A 26,867-nucleotide genomic window follows, 5' to 3' on the forward strand; every position below is an offset into this window, starting at 1 on the left:
ATGGTGAAAATGAAGCCCTATTTATCAAATAAATTCCCCTTTATCCACAACCCATACAAAAGGATAGTGTATGTAATTCAATTATAAAGGCTACATCTGTAAACCACCACAGTATCTTACAACCTTTTATAATAACATTTTAAAAATGGTTATTTACCATGCACTTTTACTGCTAACTGCATTTTATTGTTTTCAAATAAGGTGATAGTCTTATTGAATATTATATTGCTAGGTTAACAAGAACGTTCTAGTACTCAGAAAATTTCATTCCTCAGTTGTGCAGTGTAAACGAGAGTTCAGCCTAAGACTTTTAAATGATGGCATGCCATTAAATCACCTTTGAGGAAGGTCTTTTAGAAAGAAGCCCTTTAGGGGTAGTTTTTTCCATCAAACTAATAGCTCCTTTAGTGCTTTGCTTTGTACATGAGTGGATCTTCGCTGGGGAAACTCTGTTCTTCAACCTTTCAACAGTGGTTCGGCTATAGCAAAGGTAGGACAAAAGTTGTGTTCCTCAACTGAGGCCTCCTGTTCTTTCCCTGATAGTTGAGGGGTTCCTTTACTCTTCCATTTCATTGGTGTGGAGCAGACATTCATGAAGAGCTAAGTGTTTTGCTCTTGCATGAAAAGGTCATGCAAAAGGAAATCAGAAATGGTGACGTGTGTCAGAATTCCCGAATTCCCACTTCACTGTTTAGTTTGTGGAAAACAACAACCCTCCTTTGGCTCAGTTTGTGCTTCTCCTAAGTGTTCCACATGGTGACCTGCCCTAGAGGGATTTGTGTCCACCTGGAATTCTTCCAGCAAGCACACATTCAAAGAGTTGCATTCTGAGGTTAATTTGTGATAAAATATATTTTCATCTAACACATAGTATAGCAAAACAGTTTGCAATCTTAAGCAGAAAATTTTGAAAGTTTCATAAATAAAACTAAGCATTTAGTAGTGACAAATATCATTAACACTTAAAATGTCTTAAAGATAATTATCAATTACTTTTCAAATGGGCCCAGTGGAAAGTGTCTAATTATCCAATATTAAGACTAGAACATTTCAATAAAATAGTGGAAAGTGTACCTATACTGAACTGTTAGAGGATCCATTATGTGAGTAGAGAAGGAAAGGAAATACTAGGACAAGGGTGCCACCTTAGCGCGGGCATGCATGCGCATACGCATACGCATACACACACACACACACACACACACACACACACCCCTTGTTATCCACACAAACTTTGCAAAATACCTGGCCATCTTCGAGGTTTTCACTAGCTTTACTGTGGCATACACCGAGCCCGGATATTTAGTTTTCAGTATCCTCATTATGAGCAGAATTGGCAGTCATCAAGTTGAGGAAAAAAAAGTGAACCAAGTATTTTATCTTATGGTCAGTTTATACTGGTTATTTATATCTGGTCAGAAATAAATCAAAATGTTCAGAATTGGTTTTGGCAAACATGAAAACATCTAGTATAAAGTATCTGCATTAATAATAACCTAATGCATATGCAATTTAATAACATGGTGATGACTATTTGGCCTCCTCAAAAAAACACTAGGGGGAAGAGGAAAACTTCCATTTTCTGTTAAAATTTATATAAGGTATGGACTTCCTATCTGTTCAGTTTTTTAAATATTTTAATTGTAATAAAAGCTTTGCCCTGTTTTATATAAGCAGGAGTTAATTTAGACTGGAGGTATTACACAAAGGAGAAGCAATGAAAATGAGCTAATCTATATTATGTGAGGTAGTTAAGTGCTGTTTTCCAAATTAATATACCAGGAACTGGAGGAGAGACAGGATTTGCCCAAGACATCTTTAGATCTCAGAAGCAATCAGGGAACCTCAGTCCAGCAATCAAGAAACAAAATATAATCTCAGCACTGGGGTCTTGACCTGACACTCACTTCCTCCCTGCCCATGTGATTAAATTTGTCTTTAGATTAACGGGAATCTTCTAAACCATATATGTGTGTGTGTGTATATATATATATATTATTATTATATATATATTATTATATATATAATATATATATTATATATATATTATTATATATATATATATATAATTCCTGAAAACTAAAACAAAAAAAAGGACATTAACATAGTTAACATAACAATAACGTGGTCTTGATTAATATGCTCAGGAAATGCAAAACACTGATAGAAGCATAAAAATGCAACCCTAATTCTATCCTGCAGCAAAAACGTTTGCTTTTTCTTTAGCAGTTTGATCAAAAAAAAGAAAGAAAATATTTTATTTAGATGAATGCCTGACTATAAACTACCCACTAAGACTACTTCAAAGGTTTCCCCTTCTACCCAACAATAACAAATATGCTCCAAAATATTCCCTTGCTAAGCCAGACTTCTCCATGTAAGAGTCTCACCTTATTTTCCTATTGAGAAACCCGAGGCACAGTTCTTAGGCGACACCCTCAATGATTCAGAAGCAGACAGCAACTGCAGCCCTAACTCCCAAGTCCAGCTTTTTCTTGTAGAATACTTTCCAGAGTTTATGTAGTTTTCAATTTCTTTAAACACAGCTTTCAGTCTTTATAGAAATAAAAACGGTAATATCTCTTACTACATTCTGAAAACTTAAGCTGAAAAAAAAAAAAACCAGTGTGCCCTACATTTAATTTTTTAATAGAAAACTCTTCTTCCAACAGTGTTCAAAATCCAGGTTAATTATATGACATAAGCGACAAGTAATCTCCATCTTCTCCAGGCTTCTAATCAGTTTCAGAACAGGAGTTTTGGTTAAAGCTCTTCCCTGCCATGAAAACACAAACAGCAATTCAGTACCAAAAAAAAAAAAGCGAGAATGTAATAAAATGCAATTACTGTCATAGATCACTAAGCTATACTCCTAAAATCATGAATACTTTCTATTTTTTTCTTTCTTTGAAGGAAAGTTGTTCTGTGCTGTGCTAAAAAAAAGTTTAATCCACTCTACAAAGACCATATGATGCTCTAACCAATCCTGAATCAAATCCATTGATACTTTTTGGGCTACCTGATATATGAAAACTCTGAAACTAAGTGAAAACTGAAAATGCTATATGGATTGTGTGCCTGACATCTTTCTGATGTCTTATTCCTTCTATGAACCTCCTCAGGTTACAGAGCCTGTGTGGACTTTCTTTTGTGTCACAGGGTCTTCTAGTTCAAATCGTCTTTGTTTCATAGACTCTTTGTGTGTATTTTAATGTTAGACAGTGCCCCAGAAGAAACAGAAACATGTAGTCAATCTGCCTATTCCTATAAGGCTCTCCTGAATCCTTCCTTTGGATATCTTAGACTAAAAAAGACTCATTTTTAATTCAATGAACACATTCAGGCAGGTAGGTGGCTTCCAGAGGCTTCTAAAGGGCCTTAGGAAAGACAGAAACATTCCTGTTCTTTCTATTGGATACTACTGAAACGGAGCTGTGGGTCATCTGCTGGCTGAAGAGGCAGAGATGAATGGATTCTCTGGTTTAAAAGGCAGATGCCTGGTGATATTGCTCTGGCTGCATTCAGCAAGACTGGCAGCACCTCCTAGGAGAAAAGTCAGATGTTCAGAGATTTTTAGAGTTATCTCTACCATGCACATGGAATTAGATTTCTAAGCATCTTTCTCCGTTTCCTTAGATATCAGTTTGTCCCTTCTCTTAGAGAGGAACCACGAGCAAAGGAGCCACCTATCAGAGAAAAAGAATTTTGAGTAAAGGGGCAGGGGTTCCACTCAGGGCCATGGGCGTTATTCTGACCCTTCATTAATTTCTTTTATAAGCATGCATGGATTGCTCTGATTTTTCTCTTCTAAAAGCCAAGCCAGAAGATACCTGTCTGGCCCTCCATGAACACACACTTCCACGAAGGCAAGAGTAGGACCAAATATCAATACCAAACTGTAATCCTACCCAATACACTCAGCTAATGCCCACGATGGCCTCTCTTCAAGATAGTTTATTTTGTAACCTATGTCTAGTTATGGATTCTGGGAACAAGAAAAAAATTACAGATTTGCCCAAAATGCATCCTGAGAAAAGCAAATGGGAAAATTAAGATTAACTTGATATAGGCAAGAGATACAGTTTAACGAGATTTGTAATTCAAAGCATACTGAAAAGTATCTACAGAAATGGAATTGAAAGCATATGTTGCAATATGTGAGGACTTATGGCTACTGAAATTTTCTTCAAAGGAACTATCGATGAAAAATATTTTATGGCATCACATCAGTCAGATCACTGGTGAGATCTATGATAACAAGAGAGAAAATATGAAAAGACTATGTGTAGTCCAGGCATCTCTAGTCCAAAACAGACAGTATCTTAGTTTTACAGTTTCTCTGCCACTGGCTATCACTGTCATCTTGAAGGGACATGTAAGGGACAAGTAAGTCCCTTTATGTCTCCAAGATTTCATTTCCTCAAATAAGAAACACCCAATTTACAAAGCCTTTATAAGGAATAAATGAGATAATCTGTGTGGACATGCATAAACTTTGAAGAACTCAACAAATGTTGGTTATCACCGAGACTCCTGTCACATGGACAGGAAATTCTGTGCTCACTGAGGTGTGACATAATTCTAGGGCAAACTGTTCAGTCCGCAGGTCGGGGTAGGGGGCTGTTCCAAAAGCTTACACTTGTTGCTCTTTCACAAAAGCTGCAAACTCAGGATCATTGGCATATAGTTCCAAAACTCTCATTCTCTCTTGAATTTCCTTAAACAAAAAAGAAATAATAGGCCACACATTGCATCAGAAAAACCTCAACAGCCTTTTAAAAGGAGTTCTACTTTTCATAAGGAATTGTTACATTCTGGGCTATTCAGGAGTGTGCTATAAGAAAGAATTACACTTTCAGAGAAATGGAAGGATCTACATACACTACTCTGGATATTACATGTCCTGCTCTAAATCAGACATATTTCTAAGGAAGAAAGGGAGCAAGGAGAGAGTACCAGTTAACAGTGCAAAAAAAAAAAAGGCCATTGGGTAGGAAATAAGGTACTGCTCAGAATTTAATACTCAGTGCGTATCATACTGACTGGGAGATATGAGATAAAAACCAATTACTAAATATTTTTTACACTTTCTTAAAGTCCATATACATGCACACATACACTCATACACACCCCCACCCGCCACCCACCCCCCCCACCCCCACCCCCCACACACACAGCAGCAGTAGCTGCAACAGCAACAGTACAGCAACATAAATGCAAAGTTTCCCACCTCTCTGGAAAGCTCACTGCTCTCATACATCTGTCTGATTTCTTCTCTGCTCAGCCCACCAATCATGTCTCCGCTAGCGGAGCTGTAGAAAGGATGCTGAGGATAGGGTCCCTCATACTTCTCACATCCAGCCGTGTGACTTTTATACACGGGGTTGTACTTCACAGCATTCTCAATGGATGACAGGCTGTCAGGCTGCCTGCTGAAGCCACTAAAAGAAAGATATGATTGATTCAGCCTCTTGTTTGGATGCTCAACTATGTGAAAGACTATTTACCTGGGACAAGATTTCTCTTGGGGAAGAAAAATAGGTGCACTTTACACACATGGCAGGACGTAACTGTGAAAAACATCCAGATCAATCTCAAAAATTATTTGTCAGGTGTTATCATTATGATTTCCTCACATCCATGGCAAGTGCCCTGTGGATTTGCTCCATGTCGCATTCATCTTACTTGCCATAGCGCCTGGCATTCATAAATGTTGGGAACCATGTCTGCCAGTAGATGGTGCTTCATAAACCGTAGCTTCATCATTCCCAGAGTTATACACATTGAAAATCAGTGTGTAGCCACACAGCAAATCTGACTGAAATATAAATATTAGGGTCTAGGGGAAGCAGGGCCTCAATTAAATTCAACTCAGGTCTACACATATTTACTGAGCATTGATGATGAGCGTAGGACTGTTCTACACACTGGTGATACAAATAATCTGTTATCTCTGCCCTGGATGAGGTTACAGTCTAATGAAAAGTCAGATGCAATAAAAAGTATAATAACAATGATGGAGGTATGTCCCAGGTGCTCCAGGACTTAGCCAAGTTGATGGTGAGGGAAGGTAAACTAGACCTCAATCTGTAGCTCTTATAGACTTTAGACGCACGGAAGCAAAGTACAGTGTGTGATTATGATCCTCGAATCCTTAGTCTAGCAAATGGACCAGGTTTTATTTCCCCATCGATGAAGTAACACTTAACTAAACAGAGAATGAGATTTCATTTATTGACAGATCCTTGCCCAGATTTAAAATCTGGCTTATTACCACTAATATGAGCCAAAGAGGAGCAAGTTGTAACACATCTGGTCCTCCCTGAAGGGAAATTCACCTCTTCTATCTCATCTCCATCTTGCTTCTCCAAATTCTTTCTGGCCATGAAATAGGCATCCTGGCCACACGCAACCATGCCTTTCCTTCAATAAGCCTTGAAGTTCATGCATGCCTCCCTGACTTTGCTCATGCTCATTCAACCAGCTAGAAAGCATCCCAGCCCAAAAGTAGCAAATGTCTACTCTTTCTCTCTAGCAAATTACCACAGCTATCATTAAAACTTTTAAGACTCTTTCCCCAGGCAAAACTTATTTAAACTCATCTAGGCTCCTTAGCATCTTATTCTTAGTGCTACTTCTGTTTTTCTTCAATTTGGCATCCCTTTGAGGACAAGGACCATGTGTTTATTAAAATTCATAGCTCTCTTCCACCCACCCAGCTCCTTGTCCAATATTTGGCAGCTGGTAAGTACTAAATAAATGTGTAAATGGAACATTGTATTCCATTAGAGAGCTCTTTTCCTTATTTACCTGAAGGGCCTCTCTCTTTCGCTCCTGTCATGGTGTGCTTGAAGAGTCCTGATGAAGAAGTAGATGATAGCAGAAAAGATGACAAGAAGTCCAACCACAGAGGCAATAGTGATGCCTATGATCACAGGCTCAGACACAAATTCCTCACAGTGCTTGCCTCGGTACCACCAGTTCTCACCCACACGGCACCTGCAACCAACAGTCACCAAGTCCGATATCTGAATCACTCTGTTCACACTGACAATTAACAGCAGAACCTTCTGAGGGACTAGGGGAAAGTGGAGAAATAAACGCTGACCATGTGAAGCTTCATAAAGAGTTGAACAGACAGGTTAAAAGATCATACAATTTAAGGCAGTGCATAAAGCCCAGCACAGACCTAGTAGGTCCTCAATGACTGTTTGAAAAAAAAAAAAAAACTGAATAAAAAGCTAAATAGGTTTAAGGAAAGTATTCTACTTAACATCCTTATTTATGGATAACCAAAAAACAAGCCTAGGAAGGAAAGTGACTGGCATTAGGCCATACAATTAGTCTGCTACAGAACTGGGTCTAAAACCCAGGCCTACAGACTCCCCATGTCCTTTCAGTATGCTAAAGATATCCTTCAAACCCTAAGGCCACGGGGAAAGGAAATCACTGCTTTTCTAGGTAATATTAATTTCTCTGGACATGAAGAGACTGTTTTTCTCCTTATAAACTTTATGCTTCTTCATATAGAAGAGTCTGGATTATTTCTACTTATTTCCTGTTTCTGGCATCTATGCCAACGTCTGCTCATTTTGACCTTGCAAACTGTCCTCTATTTTGTGTTTCTCCTCCTTATTCTCAGCATCCTCTCCTCTTCAACCACGCAGTTTTGGTTGTGTGTGGTTAGAAAGTTGATTTGTTTGACTTTGTTTAAGGGGAGTGGGCAGATGACAGTCAGACTAACTGAACCTGCTCATCTTCTCATTAGTTCTACCTTTAGAAAATGGATCTCAGATGTACTTAAAGAAAAATATGTTTGTCACCACTTTGAAAACTTTAAATTTTCGTTTTTCTTTATCTTTGAATGAATACTAAGTAAGAATAAGAGATGCCCAAAACCTTTAAAATTATAATTCAAGTATAACAATAAAACTCATTTTCACATTCAGATATAGGGGAACGTGATCTTATGCCTAAACCTCATTTGAACACGTTGCCTTATCATCACCATTAAAAACTATAATACAAAGATCTCCATCTGCTCCAAGTACTCTCAGTAGGACTTTTTTTTTTTTTGAGATGGAGTTTCAGTCTTGTTGCCCAGGCTGGAGTGCAGTGGCACAATCTCAGCTCACTGCAACCTCTGCCTCCCAGGTTCAAGAGCTTCTCCTGCCTCAGCCCCCCAAGTAGCTGGGATTACAGGCACACGCCACCATATCCAGCTAATTTTTGTATTTTTAGTAGAGATGGGGTTTCACCATGTTGGCCAGGATGGTCTCGATCTCCTGACCTCAGGTGATCCACCCACCTCGGCCTCCCAAAGTGCTGGGATTACAGGCGTGAGCCACTGCATCCGGCCAGTAGGACATATTTAGACAATTTTTTTTTTTTACATTCCCTAACAGCATACATTACCGATTTGAAATTCAGCCCTGTTAAACGACTCATCCTCACATGACAGTGAGATGGCTCCCATCTATTGCCTAGATATAACTTCTATAATGCATTCTATAATAAGTATCCTAAAATTATAGGTGCAGGCCCCTTTAGAGGAAATATCTATAGCCTCTAAAGCCAAAATCTGTAACTACAACATACCTACAAATGGCCCCGTGCCCAGGCATAATGTCACACTTTCCATCGTTCAAGCAGAAGTCAGGCTGTAGGTCACAGAGACTCTGACAGGGCCGTTCTTCCACACTCAGGTATCCCGGGAAGCATCTGCACTTTGCTTCTCCACTCCAGGGGTTGACCAGACACTCAGAAAATTCATTACAGGCCTGAAACTTGCAAGGGTTGGCTTCATCACCTAAAACATTAAACAAATAATAATGCAAGAAAATGCAAATCACAGAAATTCAGGTATACAAAGTCCCTCATTTAAAGTTCTCCCCCAGAGGTTGTATATGGGACAACCTCCTTCCAGAACCATTAAAGTACACCATCGCCACCAATACCACACACAAAAATTCTCACTCATCCTAGATTGATAAGCTTTTGTCAAATTTTTGTGCATCCCAGAGCCCAATCATAAAACCCTATGACCTATCTAAGCCTTAACATGTTTTACCTAGGGAGCATGTAGAAGCTTTACAAATCCATGCCATGTAATTGTAGATCTAAGTTAAACACAATCGTAATTGTAGATCTAAATTAAACACAGTTTTCATGGACCATTCATTTCCACCAACCCCCACCTGCTGCAGTTGACCTCCACTCTATATGCACTGCTACACGCCTTGCACAACACTGAGAACAGGAATGGGGAGAGAGAGCTCAAAAGATAACTGGTAAGAGCCTCAGGGATTGGTATAGCCCAATAAGAGCAGCCTAGGAGCAGTCAAGATTTGTGAAAATCAACATTAGGAAAATAAGTCAGCCCTGCACCTCCTGAGGCCATTTCCAACAAAATATTTTTGCCTTCAAACTTAATTTTTCATTGATAGGGTGAGGGAAAATGACTATTTTTAAAAACTAATTAGGATAGTAATCAGTCAAAAAAGACATAAGACATTGACCATGAATGGACCTTCCATCCTGCCACAGTTCCCTCATGCTCTTCACTGGTCAATGGTAATCTGTGAATGGTAAGTGGGCAAATGGTGACGCAGGTATTGAAAACAGGGGAAATAGGTGGAAATGATCCATAGACTCATCTGTATTAAAAAGTATAAAGTTTAGCTAGAAAGCTATAGGGAATAAAAAGAAATAGCATAGTCTCTTGGTTTCCAAAAAAAATGGAAGGATCTATATACATCATGTTTTGAAAAGCAATGATTTCCTTGCTGCTCTGGAAATTGAAGACAATTTTGCACAAGTCTCTGCCCTTGGAGTTTGGAGGATCACTGAAGTTGATCTCCTTTGGCCGCATGTGGTAACAGAGGGAATGTACTGAGTTGAATAGTGTCCCCAGAAGTTCATGTCCATCCAGAACCTCAGAATATGACCTTATTTGGAAATAGAGTATTTGTAGCTGTAATCAAGTTAAGAAGAGGCCATACTAGATTAGAATGAGCCCTAATGCAATGATTGGTGTTCTTACAAGAAGAGGGAAATTTAGACACAGACAAAAACGCACAGGAAAGAAGCTATCTGTAGACAAAGGCAGAGATTAGAGTGATACACCTATAAGCCAAGGGATGCCAAGGATTGCTGGCAAACATCAGAAACCAGGAAAAGGTAAGGAAAGGCTCTTCCCTAGATCTTTCAGAGGAAACAGGGCCTGGCCAACATTTTGATTTTTGACTTCTAGCCTCAAGAACTGTATGAGAATAAATTCCTGTTGTTTTAAGGCACCTAGTTTGTAGTACTTTGTTACAGCAGCCCTAGGAAACTAATACAGGGGACCACTGCCAAGATGCTCACATAACAGGAAAAACATACAAATGTGTTGACAGGTGGGAAATTTCTATAAGGGAACCGCATGGCCAGATTTCACTGTATATTTCCTAAGTCTTCACATCTTTATCCTGGTATTCGTTTTGTGCTTTGCAATCAGAAAATAATCTGATCCTTACCCATTGGTGAGGGATAGGAGTGTCTATAGGAGTGAGGAAGATGGTACTGCATAGCTCTCCTTTGTTAATGGAAGTTCAAGAGCTTCTGAGACACTGCATGTGAAAATAAGTTGGGCAAGAGTCAAGTCAATCTTGTCTCTAGCCAATCTTGAAAAAAAGTACTTTAATCTGAAGGCCTTTAACTAAAAATATAAGATTGAGTATCCCTTATCTAAAATTCTTGGAGAAGTAGTTTGGATTTCAAATTTTTTTGATTTTGGAATATTTGCATTTACATAATGATATATCTTGGGGAGGGAATCCAAGTCTACACACAAAAAAGCTCATTTATGCTTCATATATACCTTATACACATAGACCGAAGGTAATTTTTCACAACATTTTAAATAAATTTGTGCGTAAGACAAAGTTTGTATATACTGAACCACCAGAAAGCAAAGAGGTCACTGTTTCAGCCACCCATGTAGACAGTCTGTGGCTGTTCAGCATCAGCATCACGCTGTGCGTGGAAAAACTGTATCACACTGCAAGGAAGTGTGAGTCTTTTTTCCCCTGGGTCCTCTGAATAAACTGTTGTGCATCTGCGTTTTGACTTCAGCCCATCACATGAGGCCAAGTGAAGACATTTACCCTTGTAGCATCACGTCAGTGCTCAAAAAGTTTCAGACTGGAGCATTTCAGATTTCAGATTTTCATATTAGGAATGCTTAACCACTATACATGTAGTAAAATAATTCTATTAAAAATTTTTGAAACTTTGTAACCATTCTGCAGGTATATGTGTCTGAGGTGAGAAAAATAGAGTCTATCTTTTCTACACATTAGGAAAAAGATAAAATACAGCCTTTTTGCTTCCAGGCCAAGAAGAAAGACAAAGCCTAATATTTTAATCATGTAAATAAAAGATTGTGGTTTCAAAGTGTCTTTCCACTCCTTTGTGCTGGTGAAGAAAGGGTGCCCAGGTAGCTGACTATATGTTAGGAAAAGTGCCTCAGTGATTCTATTGAGGAAACAAAGGTAGAGTTGGAGGTAAATTTAGGATGGGAGACAGGGATCTAAATTGTGGAATTAATTACATTCTGGTTTTCTAGAAGCAGCTTAAAAGAAGGATAGATGGGTCCAGAAAAACGAGAGCAGAGGAAAGATGTGAAGATGGTCTGGAAAGACAGCTTTATGGTCTGAGCAACATTATAGCTGGCTGGGTCCTGGGAAAAAAGTTGGTCAGTAAGAGATGCCCTTGAGAGGGTGGCAGAGGAATTTTAGGATGGTTATGCCTAACTAATATTTTTAGGCCATCTGCCGTGCTGAGATAAAGCCTTCTCCATTACCTTTATACCATCAGCAAATGCCTGATAGAATCAACTGCCTTATGTTAGAGATGCTTTGAGCAGATCAAAAACAGGACTGTGATTTGCATTAGGTTAACACCACAAGAGTCAGGACTCATGTGAGATTGAAAATTCAGCAGAGGAAACTCAGAACTGGGGAGGATTAAGAGATATTTAAGTTCCCTAACAATGCTCAGAAATATTGAGGAGTTAGGGGAACGTAGATGCAGGTTTTATACTGCACAGGGTGGGGCTAATGCAAGCTAATTGAATATTAAAAGTAAAGGCGAGCTTATAAACCTTGATGACATTGCACACAGCTGACATGTGAGTTACATACAAAACTGAAGTAAGGTAGTGGCTGCCAAGATGGCCAAATAGGAACAGCTCCAGTCCCAGAGAGATCAATGCAGAAGGTAGGTGATTTCTGCATTTCCAACTGAGGTACCCAGCTCATCTTATTGGGACTGATTAGACAGTGCGTGCAGCCCACAGTGGTGAGCCAAAGCCGGATGGTGTGGTCACCTCACCCGGAAGTGCAAGGGGTTGGGGAACTCCCTCCCCTAGCCAAGGGAAGCCATGAGGGACTGTGCTGGGAGGAACAGTGCATTCAGCCCAGATACTATGCTTTTCCCACTGTCTTCACAACCCGCAGACCAGGAAATTCCCTTGGGTGCCTATACCACCACGGCCCTGGGTTTCAAGCACAAAACTGGGTGGCCATTTGCACAGATACCAAGCTAGCTGCAGGAGTTTTTTGTTTTTTATTTTTTGTTTTCATACCCCAGTGGCCAGCAAGACAGAACCATTTACTCCCCTGGAAAGGAGGCTGAAGCCAGGGAGCCAAGTGGTCTAGCTCAGCAAATCCCACCCCTATGGAGCCCAGCAAGCTAAGACCCACTGGTTTGAAATTCTTGCTGCCAGCACAGCAGCCTGAAGTCAACCTGGGGCACTTGAGCTTGGTGCAGAGAGGGGCATCCACCATTACTGAGGCCTGAGTAGGTGGTTTCTCCCTCACAGTGTAAACAAAGCCGCCCGGAAGTTACAACTGGGCAGAGCCCACCACAGCTCAGTAAAGCCTCTGTAGCCAGATTGTCTCTATAAATTTCTCCTCTATGGACAGGGCATCTCTGAAACAAAAGCAGCAGCCCCAGTCAGGGGCTTACAGATAAAACTCTCCTTTCCCTGGGACAGAGCACCTGGGGGAAGGGGCAGCTGTAGTGCAGTTTCAGCAGACTTAAACGTTCCTGCCTGCCAACTCTGAAGAGAGCAACCAATCTCCCAGCACAGCACTCAAGCTCTGCTAAGGGACGAATGCCTCCTCAAGTGGGTGTCTGACCCCCATGTCTCCTGACTGGGAGACACCTCCCAGCAGGAATTGACAAACACCTCATACAGGAGAGCTCTGGCTGGCATCTTGCGGGTACCCCTCTGGGACAAATCTTCCAGAGGAAGGAACAGGCAGCAATCTTTGCTGTTCTGCAGCCTCCGTTGGTGATACCCAGGCAAACAGTCTGGAGTGGACCTCCAGCAAGCTCCAGCAGACCTGCAGCAGAGGAACCTGACTGTTAGAAGGAAAACCAACAAACAGAAAGGAATAGCGCCAACATCAACAAAAAGGACGTCCAGACACAGAAACTCCATGCGAAGGTCACCAACGTCAAAGACCAAAAGAAGATAAATCCACAAAGATGAGGAAAAACCAGCACGAAAAGGCTGAAAATTCCAAAAACCAGAATGCTTCTTCTCCCATAAAGGATCACAACTCCTTGCCAGCAAGGGAACAAAACTGGACGGAGAATGAGTCTAATGAAGTGACAGAAGTAGGCTTCAGAAGGTGGGTAATAACAAACTGCTGTAAGCTAAAGAAGCATGTTCTAACCCAATGCAAGGAAGCTAAGAACCTTGAAAAAAGGTTAGAGGAATTGCTAACTAGAATAACCAGTGTAGAGAAGAACATAAATGACCTGATGGAGCTGAAAAACACAGCATGAGAACTTTGTGAGGCATACACAAGTATCAACAGCTGAATCAATCAAGCAGAAGAAAGGATATCAGAGATTGAAGATCAACTTCATGAGATAAAGCATGAAGACAAGGTTAGAGAAAAAACAATGAAAAGGAAAAACAAAGGCTCCGAGAAATATGGGACTATGTGAAAAGACCAAACCTACATTTGATTGGTGTACCTGAAAGTGACGGGGAGAATGGAACCAAGCTGGAAAACACTTTTCAGGATATTATCCAGGAGAACTTCCCCAACCTAGCAAGACAAGCCAACATTAAATTCAGGAAATACAGAGAATACCGCAAAGATACTCCTCGAGAAGAGTAATCCCAAGACACATAATTGTCAGATTCACCAACGTTGAAATGTAGGAAAAAATGTTAAGGGCAGTCAGAGAGAAAGGTCGGGTTACCCACAAAGGGAAACCCATCAGACTAACAGTGGATCTCTCTGCAGAAACCCTACAAGCCAGAAGAGAGTGGGGGCCAATATTCAACATTCTTAAAGAAAAGAATTTTCAACCCAGAATTTCATATCCAGCCAAACTAAACTTCATACGCAAAGGAGAAATGAAATCCTTTACAGACGAGCAAATGCTGACAGATTTTATTACCATCAGGCCCGCCTTACAAGAGCTCCTGAAGGAAGCACTAAATATGGAAAGGAAAAACTGGTACCAGCCACTGCAAAACACACCATATTGTAAAGAACATCGACACTATGAAGAAACTGCATTTGCTAACGGGCAAAATAACCAGCTAGCATCATACTGACAGGATCAAATTCATACATAACAATATTTACCTTAAATGTAAACAGGCTAAATGCCCCAATTAAAAGACACAGACTGGCAAAATGGATAAAGAGACAAGACCCATCTCACGTGCAAAGACACACATAGGCTCAAAATAAAGGGATGGAGGAATATTTACCAAGCAAACACCAAACACCAAAAGCAATGGCAACAAAAGCTGAAATTGACAAATGGGATATAATTAAACTAAAGAGCTTCTGCACAGCAAAAGAAACTATCATCAGAGTGAACAGGCAATCTACAGAATGGGAAAATATTTTTGCAATCTATCCATCTGACAAAGGGCTAATATCCAGAATCTACAAGGAACTTAAACAAATGTACAAGAAAAACACAAACAACCCCATCAAAAAGTGGGCAAAGGATATGAACAGACACTTCTCAAAAGAAGACATTTATGCAGCCAACAAACATGAAAAAAAGCTCATCATCACTGGTCATTAGAGAAATGCAAATCAAAACCACAATGAGATACCACCTCATGCCAGGTAGGATGTCGATCATTAAAAAGTCAGGAAACAACAGATGCTGGACAGGATGTAGAGAAATAGGAACACTTTTACACTCCCACTTTTGTTGGGAGTGTAAGTTATTTCAACCATTGTAGAAGATAGTGTGGCGATTCCTCAAGGATCTAGAAGTAGAAATACCATTTGACCCAGTGATCCCATTGCTGGGTATATACCCAAAGGATTATAAATCATTCTACTATAAAGACACATGCACACGTATGTTTATTGTGGCACTATTCACAATAGCAAAGACTTGGAACCAACCCAAATGCCCATTAATGATAGACTGCATAAAGAAAAAGTGGCACATATACACCATGGAGTACTATGCAGCCATAAAAATGGATGAGTTCATGTCCTTTGCAGGGACATGGATGAAGCTGGAAACCATCATTCTCAGCAAACTAACACAGGAATAGAAAACTAAATATTGCATGTTCTTACTCAAAACTGGGAGTTGAACAATGATAACATATGGACACAGGGAGGGAAATATCACACACGGGGGCCTGTCAGGGGTGGGGTGCTAGGTAAGAGATAGCATTAGGAGAAATACCTAATGTAGATGACAGGTTGATAGGTGCAGCAAACCACCATGGCACGTGTATACCTATGTAACAGATCTGCACGTTCTATACATGTATCCCAGAACTTAAAGTATAATAATGAAAAAAAAAACTGAATTAAATGTATTTATTGTAATTCTCTTTATTTTTTATTTTTTTTAGAGACAGGTTCTCACTATGTTGCCCAGGCTAGAGTGTAGTTGTGTGATCACAGTTCATTGTAATCTCAACCTCCTAGGCTGCAGCAATCTTCCCACCTCAGTCTCCCAAGTAGCTGGAACTACAGGCACATGCCACAATGCCCAGCTAATTTTTAAGTTTTTTTGTGGAGATGGAGACTCACTATGTTGCTTAGGCTAGTCTCAAACTCATGGCCTCAAGCAATCCCTCTGCCTCAGCCTCCTAAAGTATTGGGATTATGACTGTGAGCCACAGCACCAGGCCTGTAATTCTGTTTAAAAAGAAGTAGATTGACTTTTGCAAAAGTTTTATAAATCATAACTGTTCGCATTTGTGTAGTTAGTCAAATGCTTTATATATACTACTTGTTTAATGCTTAAAATAGTCTCATAAAATACAGAGGCCAGGCAATATTACCCCCATTTAATATATGAGGAACTAAGGGTCAGGGAAGCCCATCTTGGGTCACACAAATAATAAATGGTAAAGCAGAAGCAAGAAATCATTCCTTACAAATTACAATTAATTGCCTCTTCCACTATACCACATGACAAAGAATGTGCAAATGGCCTTAGAGAACTCAATTGGCAAGAGATTTGCATATGAAGGATTCATGAAACCATTTTCTTCACTTTCAATGAGTAATGATTCTTCAAGATTTCAAAAGAAAGTTCACTTCTTTCCTAAAGAATAGGGCTGACTTTCAAACCAGTTTGAGATTAAAAGGCACTGGAGAAATACAAAACCAGACATTCCGTCTTACTCCTCAAAACCTCTGTCCTCTGGTACGTGGAAGGGAAGGAAGAACAAAAGTTCACATTTCAACAGTGTTCTCTGCATCCAAGGCTTCAAAATAAAAGCAATGATTCATTTCATTCATTCACAGTATTTTTGAGTACCTTCTGTGTTCAAGACACTATGCTACGTTCTGGCTAAAAAGTAGTTAATAAAACAAACACATTCTCAGTTCTTGTAAAAAGCTCATCTGGAAAAAATAGCCATTAAGCAACTATGCACATAAATTAACATTGTTACAATGATGATAACTCTCTAGAGGAAAGAACAGTGTACTATTAACATAAAAACTGACAGGAAAGACTCAGTCTAGACCACAGGTGAGTCAATGAAAAAAGTCCTGAGGAAGTGACATTCAAACTGAGGCACATGGGTGAGCAGGAGTCAGTAAGAAGGCAAAAGTGGACAGTGTGTGCAAAGGCTTTAAGGCAAGAAGAAGGTTTTGCATCTGAGTAACAAAAAACAAGCTGGTTTGACTAGAACATGTTGAGCAGAGGTTAGTTACATTGGATATCGGGGAAGAAAATGGGGACAAGGCCTTGTGGCTACTGAACCAGACAGCCCTTCAAGAGTACCATGGCTGCTAGATGGAGGATGGATAGGAGGAGGAGCATGAGAGGATGTGGGGAAACTGGTCCAAAGGAGAGATCTTGGTGATTTGGATGGAGTCGTAGCAATGGAGATAGAGAAAAGAGCATGAATTTGAGATATTCTTAGAATTCAGAATCAATATAAGTTTGGTGAGTGACTAAAAGTTCCAGGTGTTAGGAACTGAGGTATCAAGGATGACTTCTCTGGCCAGGTGCAGTGGCTCACACCTGTAATCCCAGCACTTTGGGAGGCCGAGGCAGGTGGATCACCTGAGGTCAGGATTTCAAGACCAACCTAGCCAACATGGAGAAACCCCGTCTCTACTAAAAATACAAAAAATGAGCCAGGTGTGGTGGCAGGCGCCTGTAATCCAAGCTACTTGGGAGGCTGAGGTAGGAGAATTGCTTGAGCCCAGGAGGCAGAGGTTGCAATGAGCCGAGGTCACGCCATTGCACTCCAGCCTGGGCAACAAGAGTGAAACGCCACCTCAAAAAAAGGAAAGAAAAGAAAGGAAATTTTTTCAGGTTTCCAGCTTAAGTAGCTGAGTAGATAAAGCTTACATTTATGGAGAGAGATAGAGAAGCTGAGAGAAAGAGTAGATATAGCTGGAGAGTGGTGAGATATGGAAAAGAAGAGCTCACCCACAGCTATCTTAAATTTGATATACACGGAATACATCCAAGTGGAGACTGTCAAGTAAGTAGATATTGATTCTGGAGGTTATGAGAGAGGTTTGATCTGCGTAAAAAAATGTGGAGAGTTATTGACATTTATATAAGGCTTAAGACAATGGAAATGGATACAAAAGCTTAAAGGGAAGAAGGCCCAAACCTTGCAGGTGACAACACGAAGGCATAGCAAGAACAGATCCAGTAGGTAAATAAAAACAAAAGCCAGATGCAGTGGGTAGAAAAGGGAATGGAGGTGGAATAGTAAAGTAAAATGTTTGGAGGATGTTTTGAAAAGGGAGTGATGTTGATGTTCTTGGGAGAAATATTTTACTAGTTATCAAGATGTGGAAGATTTGTCTGACATAGTACTCTTTTTTCCTACGAGTATTGGATTCACCTTAATGCAATGAGGAAGAAAACACATAAGAATAATCACAGGATTCTACTAAGAAACCACCATGCTAGGCAATATCATACCTGATTCCACATCAAGAGAGTATTTATCAATAGCCAAGTTCATGGTATTGTAGGCAGCGGTACAAAAGTCTTCCAGAATCATGTACACCGCATTGTTGACATTAGGAGGGACAGAATTGGCAAACTTCATTCGACTGTTCACCACAATGCTGCCATTTCTGAAGTTGAGGATTTCTAAGTTCTGGAATCCCGTGAGATTTGACTGGAGATAGGGAACCAGCTACAATACACAAAAAGTGGTAAGTTTATTGACAGCGTTTCACACTTTGTTCAATACATACCCAAAGAAAACAAAACAAAAACACAGGTAAGACCCTGCCTCACTTTTCCTAATTGTATTTTATCTACATTTAAACTGTTAATTAACAAAAGTACAAGTTAGGAATGATTTGACAGTATAAACTAGAAATGCTATGCGATGTTCATAGTGATATTTAGGAATCCCATGGAATTCATACATAGTTTTAGACACGCAGAGAGTTTATTCTCTGTTTCACTGAAGGATCCCAACAGTGAAGGCGACATAGGTACCCACAAAACATTAGCTTCACAATAAACTGTGAAAAGAAATGTCAAACTTATTGTAGTCCCCTAATTCATGAAAACAATCTTCCCTGTAAATTATCACATCACTCTCATGCCACTTTTGTGTTTTCCATTTCTTATATGTCTTACTGTTTTCTTTCCAACCCTAGGCCATGATACTATTTGTGAATGATAGGAAATGAATGTTCACAGCAGATCACACTTTCCCTGGCTCAGACCTTGTGTGCTAGAGGGGAGGAGGAGTGGGTCATACACGATTATTCACTAGCGCCCATGTTTCACTTTTTGTGCTTACCAATTCTAAAAATCTTTGCTCCAGGGCTTTATACTCCAAAGAGTTCTTATTAAACAGATCTTCTGAAAACATCATGTTAGTCACTCGGAGGCTGAAGAAAACCACCAAAGCTCCTGAAGTCTGGGTATAACTCAAGTCATCTCCTCCTTCTGTGGGCCACGCCACACTAACCATCTCTGTGGAGTGAACACTTGTAGACATTTCCACATAACTACCAACCTTGCCATTTTGCTCTTGGACTAGCTCAGGCTGATAGTAATCTGTGCCTATCCGGTCCAGTTCTAATGAAATATCCTGTACACCCATAATTACTTCATCCTCTAGCAGGGTGGAGATTGTGGTTGGAGGCAATTTGGTAGACTGTGTCATAGAAGCTTTCAACCAGAGTCTGTCAGTACTCTGTGGTGTACTTGCCAATGTGTCTCTGGACAATTTCTCTAGGGAAGAAGTTCTTGTCGAAACTCTCTCTGATTCTGGCAATATAGTCCACAAAGGTTGCATATCTGGCTTTACCATTGAAACCTCGCTGTCAAACCATTCATAGTTGGATGACTCGGTAGTTTGTTCCATATCCTCCCTTAGGATGGCATCTGCCTGATCTGATATTTCAGTAGAGGCAGAGATTGCTACAGATGTCAGTATAAGAGGTGCTTTGGTAACTGAGTAATCATCAACACCAGGTACTTCTGACATGTGCTTGAGGAGGGTTAGAGATGCAGATTCAGTTGCAGTATCTGCGAAGATGGGCACAGCAGGCCCACTAAGAGGCTCTTCCTCTGGGAAGTGTGTGGATCTATCATCATGTTCATATTTTGAGTGCTTACTAATTTGGTCTGTGGAATCCATTTTGTCAACTAAAACTAGCTTCTCGTCTTCAATCTCAGCTGGCAAAAGTGAATCGTCATCTTCAAGCCATGGCTTGGACAGCGGTTCAGTGCTCTTTTCTGATGAAGTCTCACTCCATGGCCAAGTAATCAGATCTACTTTTTGCCCTGATCCTGAACCTAAACCACTGTCAAGTATTAACTCTTTTTCCATGGATGCATCTGGCAGGAAAGGGCTCACTTTTAATTGATCTTTGACTTTGGAGGTCAAGGAGTCCAAGCCAAAAGGTGTAGATGAGGTCAGATATGGTGAAGATGTTAAGGACACATCAGAGTCTTCCATGGATGGTATTGTTTCTTTTGGCACAGGTTGAGTGAATAAACTTGAAGGCAATGAATCAATAGAAAGAAAATCTTCTGACTCTTCAACATTGGCTAATCCTAAAAATAAAGTTTTCCATTAATTAATCTACAGAGTTGCCAAAATATATTCCTAGTTCTTCTAGTTCTTCTAATAAAATTAGTTTCCTATTTTTTCCCTGTGAAGTTAACAGGGGCAATTGTTGACTTTTGTTTTTCTATATCTAGCAAACAAAAGGAAGGTCTGATAACATGTTTGTAATATGGGACAGTCACTCACGAATATTATCTCCTTCTCGAGGATGACAAGACCTTGACTATTGAAATAATCTTCAAACGCTTGTTTTTTTTTTTTTTTAATTCCATGAAAATAAAGAACTGCTAGTAGTAATTTTGACAACAAATACTAATCCAGCAGTCATTTAGGAGGAAAATTCTCTGAACATTGTGTTTCTCTTTGAATCCTCATTTTCCCTGTTATGTTTATTGTCTATCATCCTTCAGATTCACCCAATATTCACAATCCTGAACTCATTATTTATATATTTGCTCATCTTCCTCTTTTCACATGTAAACTCCATTTCTAAGTCACATTTATTTTTCCTTTCCTCCACAACATCTAGATCATCTATTTCATTTTCACTTCTTTATCTCTGCTGTGGCTGCCATGATTTAGTTTCTTCCCTTCACAATACTACTACAAGCAAGAATCTTTAGACTTGGCCCCCACAACTAATTGTGTTATAACCTAGTTGAATAATCTTCTTTGACACTATTTATTACTCCAATATTTAAGTAAAGTGGTTATTTAATAGTAGTAGCAGTAATTTAACTAAATTATATACCCTTCGATATGACCTTCAAAATATCTGTTAATTGATCCCCACCCCAGCTCCCTAAGTTTATTTCTTATTATTTACCTATTTGGACTCTCCATTCCAACAAATTAAATTTGATTGTTTCCTCTCACAAACAATTTTACCAAGACATTTTACCCCTAATGAATACTACCATGTTTTTTTCATAACCATAGTCTCTTCCTCTCTAAAAACCCTGTCATCAGATACAACAAGAAGTATGAAAAGCAATTAAAGTTTCTCACCATCTTCTACCAAGTGAGATCCAGAAGTCCTTTCCTCAGAAGCCACAGGCAAGCCAGTCTGAAGCACTGCCGGGGTGACAGAATGAAGAGTCAAGCTGCTAACCTCTAAAACCTCTGGGGAAGAACTGAGGCCCATCTTCGAGGGAAAGGCTAATTTGTGTGTAGACACTAAATCACCCAAAGGACTTTCTGACCAGAGTTCCCTGCCAGTGGCTGAGGGAGGACCAGAGCTGAAATCAAGTGGTGGAATACTGCTGGTGGTGGATTCATCTGCTGAGGGCCATGCAGCTTGAAAGGTATTATCCTGGGGGGAAAAAAAGGCTAAATCATATCATAGATAAAAGAAACATATAAAAAGTGATTTTAAATACCACCTATCTGTCTATATTCCCAGATTTTCTAGGGACAAGGAGGCAGTGTATTAATAGTATTGGGAGTAGGGGGAGACATGGGCTCCAGAATCAAACAGATTTATAGTCAGATTCCAATATCTAGAGAAAAACTGTATCACCTCTCACCTGAAAAGCAAGGACAGATGAGGTAACATATTTTAAAGCCCTCAAACAAAGTGAATTTGTGAGAGAAAATGTTTTTTTTTTCTTTAGATGGTTCATTTTCCTCTGTGTTTTTAGCTTAAATGACTTTAAATACATAGAAGTTACTGTTATCTGTAACTTGTTGGCAAAGATCTAAGTCCATTGCCCACAGCAGGAAAGAACAACTGACAATTTTATTCATCGTTCTGAAAAGATAATTAGTTAATGAAGGCCCTCTAGTTTGGTCAGAAATGTCACCACAACAAAATGTAGTCTGGTTACCTCAAACGAATAGCCACTCCTGTAAAATGGTATCACACTTATGAAACATAAACAATTTCCTCTTTCTAGTGATGTTTTACTAATGTACTACTAATCTTATCTTAAAACGTAGTTCAGAAATGGAGAAGTATACAGAAACACAAACCTTGAATATGTTAATCATTTAATTTTATGAAGAACTGTCTATGTAAATGTACAATAATCAGCCAGCCACAGTGGCTCACATCTATAATCCTAGCACTTTGGGAAGCTGAACCAGGAGGATCGCTTGAGGCTAGGAGTCCAGTCCGGGTAATATAACAAGACTCCATCTCAACAACAACAAAAAATTAGCTTAGCCAGGCATGGTGGCACACACCTGGAGTTCTAGCTACTTGGGAGGCTGAGGGAGGAGGATCACTTGATCCTGGGAATTCAAGACTACCGTGAGCTATGATAAACCCACTGCACTACATCCTGGGCTATACAGCAAGACGTTGTCTCAAAAAAAAAAAAAAAAAAAGAGTTTAACAATACTGCTAAGAGGTAAAATGGCCATGGTATTTGGCAGGAGTTTATATAATTTATTCTGGATTCTGAATAACAAAGATAGAGAAGTACAATCCACATGGAAAAAACTCATAAAATATTTCCTGGATGTATGAAAACTGAAAAAGGAAGAGAGAAAAGAACAATCCTTTTCAGTCCTAGAAGGTATTTGAGGTCGGGTGCTATGGCTCACACCTTTAATCCCAGCACTTTGGGAGGCCAAGGCAGGTGGATCACCTGAGGTTAGGAGTTCGAGGCCAGCCATGACCAACATGGAGAAACCCCATCTCTGCTAAAAATACAAAATTAGCTGGGTGTGGTGGCACATGCCTGTAATCCCAGCTACTCATGAGGCTGAGGCAGGAGAATCACTTGAACCTGGGAGGCAGAGGTTGCGGTGAGCCAAGATTACACCATTGCACTCCAGCCTGGGCAATGAGAGCGAAACTCCGTCTCAAAAAAAAAAAAAAAAAAAGGTATTTGAATCACATGGAAGCTTTTGAAAAACACCAATTCCCAGGCCTGACACTCAGAAATGTTAACTTAATTGGTCTGGGAGGAGAACCTAGACATGTGTACTTGTAAAAGTTCTCTAGAAGAGGAAATGGCTGGATCATGTTCTGGGCATAATATTCCAGCCTGTGTTTCTAATATACTTCTTCAGTTGCTGAATGATTTTATTTCTTATCAACTGGAACCTTTAAGAAATTTCCCATATTTATAAGTCTATCAAGACTAGAATTCATGTTATACCTATGAAGAAAATGAAAACTACAAATAAGAAATGCTGAATCTAACCTCCTCCCCCCACTCCAGGAGACTCCTATCAGCAATAGTAAATTTTCACTGACAGTCTCAACCCTAATATGCTTTTTGAACAAAGCACACAATTTTAGGGTGGCTAACTAGAGTTCAGTCTATGGCCATGAAATAAAACAGAACATACTGGCCTATGAAGACAGCTAACCCAAAACAAGGTGATATGGTTTGACTGTGTCCCCACCCAAATCTCATCTTGAATTTCCACATGTTGTGGGAGGGACCTGGTGGGAGGTGATTGAATCATGGGGGCAGGTCTTTCCCATGCTGTTCTCGTGATAGTGAATAAGTCTCATGAGATATGATGGTTTTATAAAGGGGATTTTCCCTACACAAGCTCTCGGCTCTTGTCTACTACCATGTGACATGTGCCTTTCACCTTCTGCCATAATTGTGAGGCCTCCCGAGCCACGTGGAGCTGTAAGTCCATTAAACTTCTTTCTTTTGTAAATTGCCCAGTCTAAGGTATGTCTTCATCAGCAGCGTGAAAACAGACTATTACACAAGGCCTAATTAGTCTTTTATGCTTTGTCTTCACAGTGCCCCTTGCCTCTCTGTCAAAGAGCTGTGTGAGAAAGCTTTGAACTATACACTCTCCCAGTCACAGATGGGGGACCATGAGGCAAGAAACCACCAGGCATGTCCTACTTTGTCCCTTCCCCTAGTGAGAAATGCACAGGAAAGATAGTAATAACAGAAGGTCATTGGGTCTATAGAGAGTTACCCACAGTTTCATCTACCATCTTTAAACTAAAAGCACTCTGTCAAACAATCTTATTTTCTTTTGTGGAACTCAGTTACAACATCTCTTCCTGCCTTGTCCATGTTGTTTTCATTGGTTCCTATTTTAAGTGGGTCACCATGCTGATTCTTCTGTGTTTGTCACCACCACTTCAGATCCTTCTCTTCCTGCCCTCTGCCCTAGGAGGCTGACCCTGTGATCTGTACCAGTCTTGCAAATGCTGCCTTGCATTTGTTTTCTGTTTGAGTTTGGCCAATGGGAAGCATAAGCAGATCAAAGGACAGGGGGAAGGAGAGGTCCCTGCTTCCTCCAAGCCTCAATACTATGAGTCTAGCATAGCTATGCTTCTCCCTCCACAGTTACAGCTCCAGCTGTCCATGGGCTCTGGTAACAGCACTTCCTCCCCTTCCTCTGTAATCCAATGGATGGTAGTGGTAATTGCTTCCCACTGTTGTTAGTCTCTGCATACCTCAACATTCTTTTTATGCTTCCTTAACCCTATCCACATCTCCATTAGTAGATTCTTCTAGATGATTCTGTTACTGCTGAGACCCTGGATGAGTGATATTATGCAAAGGTGCCATCATTTTATAATAGACTTCATTTAAAAATCCATTAAAGTTTAAGTCATTTCTATCAAAAAGTGATTAGACAATCCAAAATGAAATATAAATGCCCAGCAAATAAGGAATGAGAATCACTTAAAACAACAACATGAACCAAAAATGATATCATTCTGGCTAAATGTAAATTTAGCCAGAAAATAAAAATCTGGAAAGGAAAAAGGAGAGTGATAAAAAGTATATGATGCAATGTTAGCCAACATTTTTGGCAATGTAGCTTTGGCTAAAAAAAAAAAAGAAAGAAATAGAAGCAAGATATATCTAGGAATTAGACTGGAGTCTAATAACCAAATCTCCTGAATCTGTTGAAGTGAAATGTATGAGAGAAAACGCAAAACATCTGTAAAGAAAGAGGAAGCCAGAGGCCATCATCAAATGACTAGATACAATTGCAAAACAACCTATAGAGAAAGAGAAAGATCTCAGGACACAAAATTCCCTCTTGGGGAATCTCCTAACAGAAGTGCACCTGAGGATAAGAAGACATGTTTCATGATTCAGGACAGAAAAAGAAAAAGAAGATCTAATTGGAGAGATGACTTCTGGCATTTTTCTAGTAAACTTTAAGAGCATGCAAGTCTGGGCAACAGAGTAAGACTCTGTCTCTACAAAAAACATAAAATAAAAAAATAACTGGGTGCCTTGGTGCACTCCTATATTACATTCCTATAGTACTCTGGAGGCTGAAGCAGGAGGATCACTTGAACCCAAGGAGTTTGAGGCTTCAGTGAGCTATGATCACACCACTGCACTCCAGCCCGGGTGACAGAGCAATACACTGTCTCAGAAAACACCATGCAATTACCAGGAGTAGAGTTAACCTTACATAACTCTATTCAGTAGAGGTGGCTCACAATTGCTGACCTGTGTGCAGAGTGCTCCTACATAACTTAGCACCAAATAGAATAAAGTTGGTTCATATTTCTGCCTAGAGGGTCTAAGTTATTCTGAGTCCTCACAAACAGAGATAGAGCAAGAGTTTATTTCCAGAGAAATGGAAGACAACAAATTAAAGTCCAGAAAGTGAAAGGCAAAAGAGTTAAGTAAAAACACCAGCTCTTGTCTTGCCAAAGGCTCATGTGCTTTTTGAGGCCTTTGGCTTGTAAAAATCTTACGTTAGGAAGAGGGGCTGAGCATGCACGCGTATGTGAACATAACAAAATTATCACGTTTTACACTTAGAAGGACTCAAGAACACATGTAGTATAACCATGCCTGTTAAAGAGAGGGAACTGAGGATCATAGAAGTGAAACGCTCAAGGACACACAAAAAAAGAGAAAAAAATACAGACTGGAAGCAGCCAAGTCTCTAGATTTCTCAGTGCCAGTGCTTTTCCCACTAACAGCTATTCATCCAGAGGTCTCTACAAGTGTATATTCCCAAGTGGTAAAAGGATTCTCAGAGGAGAAACTAGAGCAAACAGACTTGGCAATCCATGTGCTCGTTTGGGTTAACATATTCTACAGGTTTATACAACCCAGGTCAACACAGATGGAGGGAGTGTGGGAGGCCATGTCCTAATATTCAGATATCTGCTCTATGGGATATGGAGGCTGTTTACATAGAAAAAAAGTTTCTAGCCTTCCCCTTTATTTTTCTAGGACCAAAAATTACATTTGTAGTCAGGGAAAAGAAGGCCATTTGCTCAATACCAAGTTCTGTTCTTCAATAAAGTAGTTACAATGATGATGATCATTCCATAAGAGGGAATTAACTTTATTCCTTTTAATTATATAAAACTACTTCCAGA

General features: G+C 39.9%; 1 protein-coding gene across 1 annotated transcript in view; it reads right to left on the reverse strand.

Annotated features, from left to right (window-relative positions):
- Nucleotides 1-4,209: 4,209 nt before the first annotated feature.
- IMPG2 (interphotoreceptor matrix proteoglycan 2) overlaps nucleotides 4,210-26,867 on the reverse strand; it is a 101,623-nt gene continuing 78,965 nt past the window's right edge. Inside the window, exons 12-18 of the mRNA XM_038002433.2 lie at nucleotides 21,587-21,890; nucleotides 19,301-20,565; nucleotides 18,460-18,679; nucleotides 8,599-8,809; nucleotides 6,811-6,999; nucleotides 5,231-5,441; nucleotides 4,210-4,717 (exon numbers count right to left, since the gene is read on the reverse strand). Coding sequence (XP_037858361.1) covers nucleotides 4,634-4,717; nucleotides 5,231-5,441; nucleotides 6,811-6,999; nucleotides 8,599-8,809; nucleotides 18,460-18,679; nucleotides 19,301-20,565; nucleotides 21,587-21,890 — 2,484 coding nt within the window. The 3' untranslated portion in view covers nucleotides 4,210-4,633. The remainder of the gene's footprint in view (nucleotides 4,718-5,230; nucleotides 5,442-6,810; nucleotides 7,000-8,598; nucleotides 8,810-18,459; nucleotides 18,680-19,300; nucleotides 20,566-21,586; nucleotides 21,891-26,867) is intronic.

This window comes from Chlorocebus sabaeus, chromosome 22, assembly GCF_047675955.1.
Source record: "Chlorocebus sabaeus isolate Y175 chromosome 22, mChlSab1.0.hap1, whole genome shotgun sequence".
NCBI lineage: Eukaryota > Metazoa > Chordata > Mammalia > Primates > Cercopithecidae > Chlorocebus > Chlorocebus sabaeus.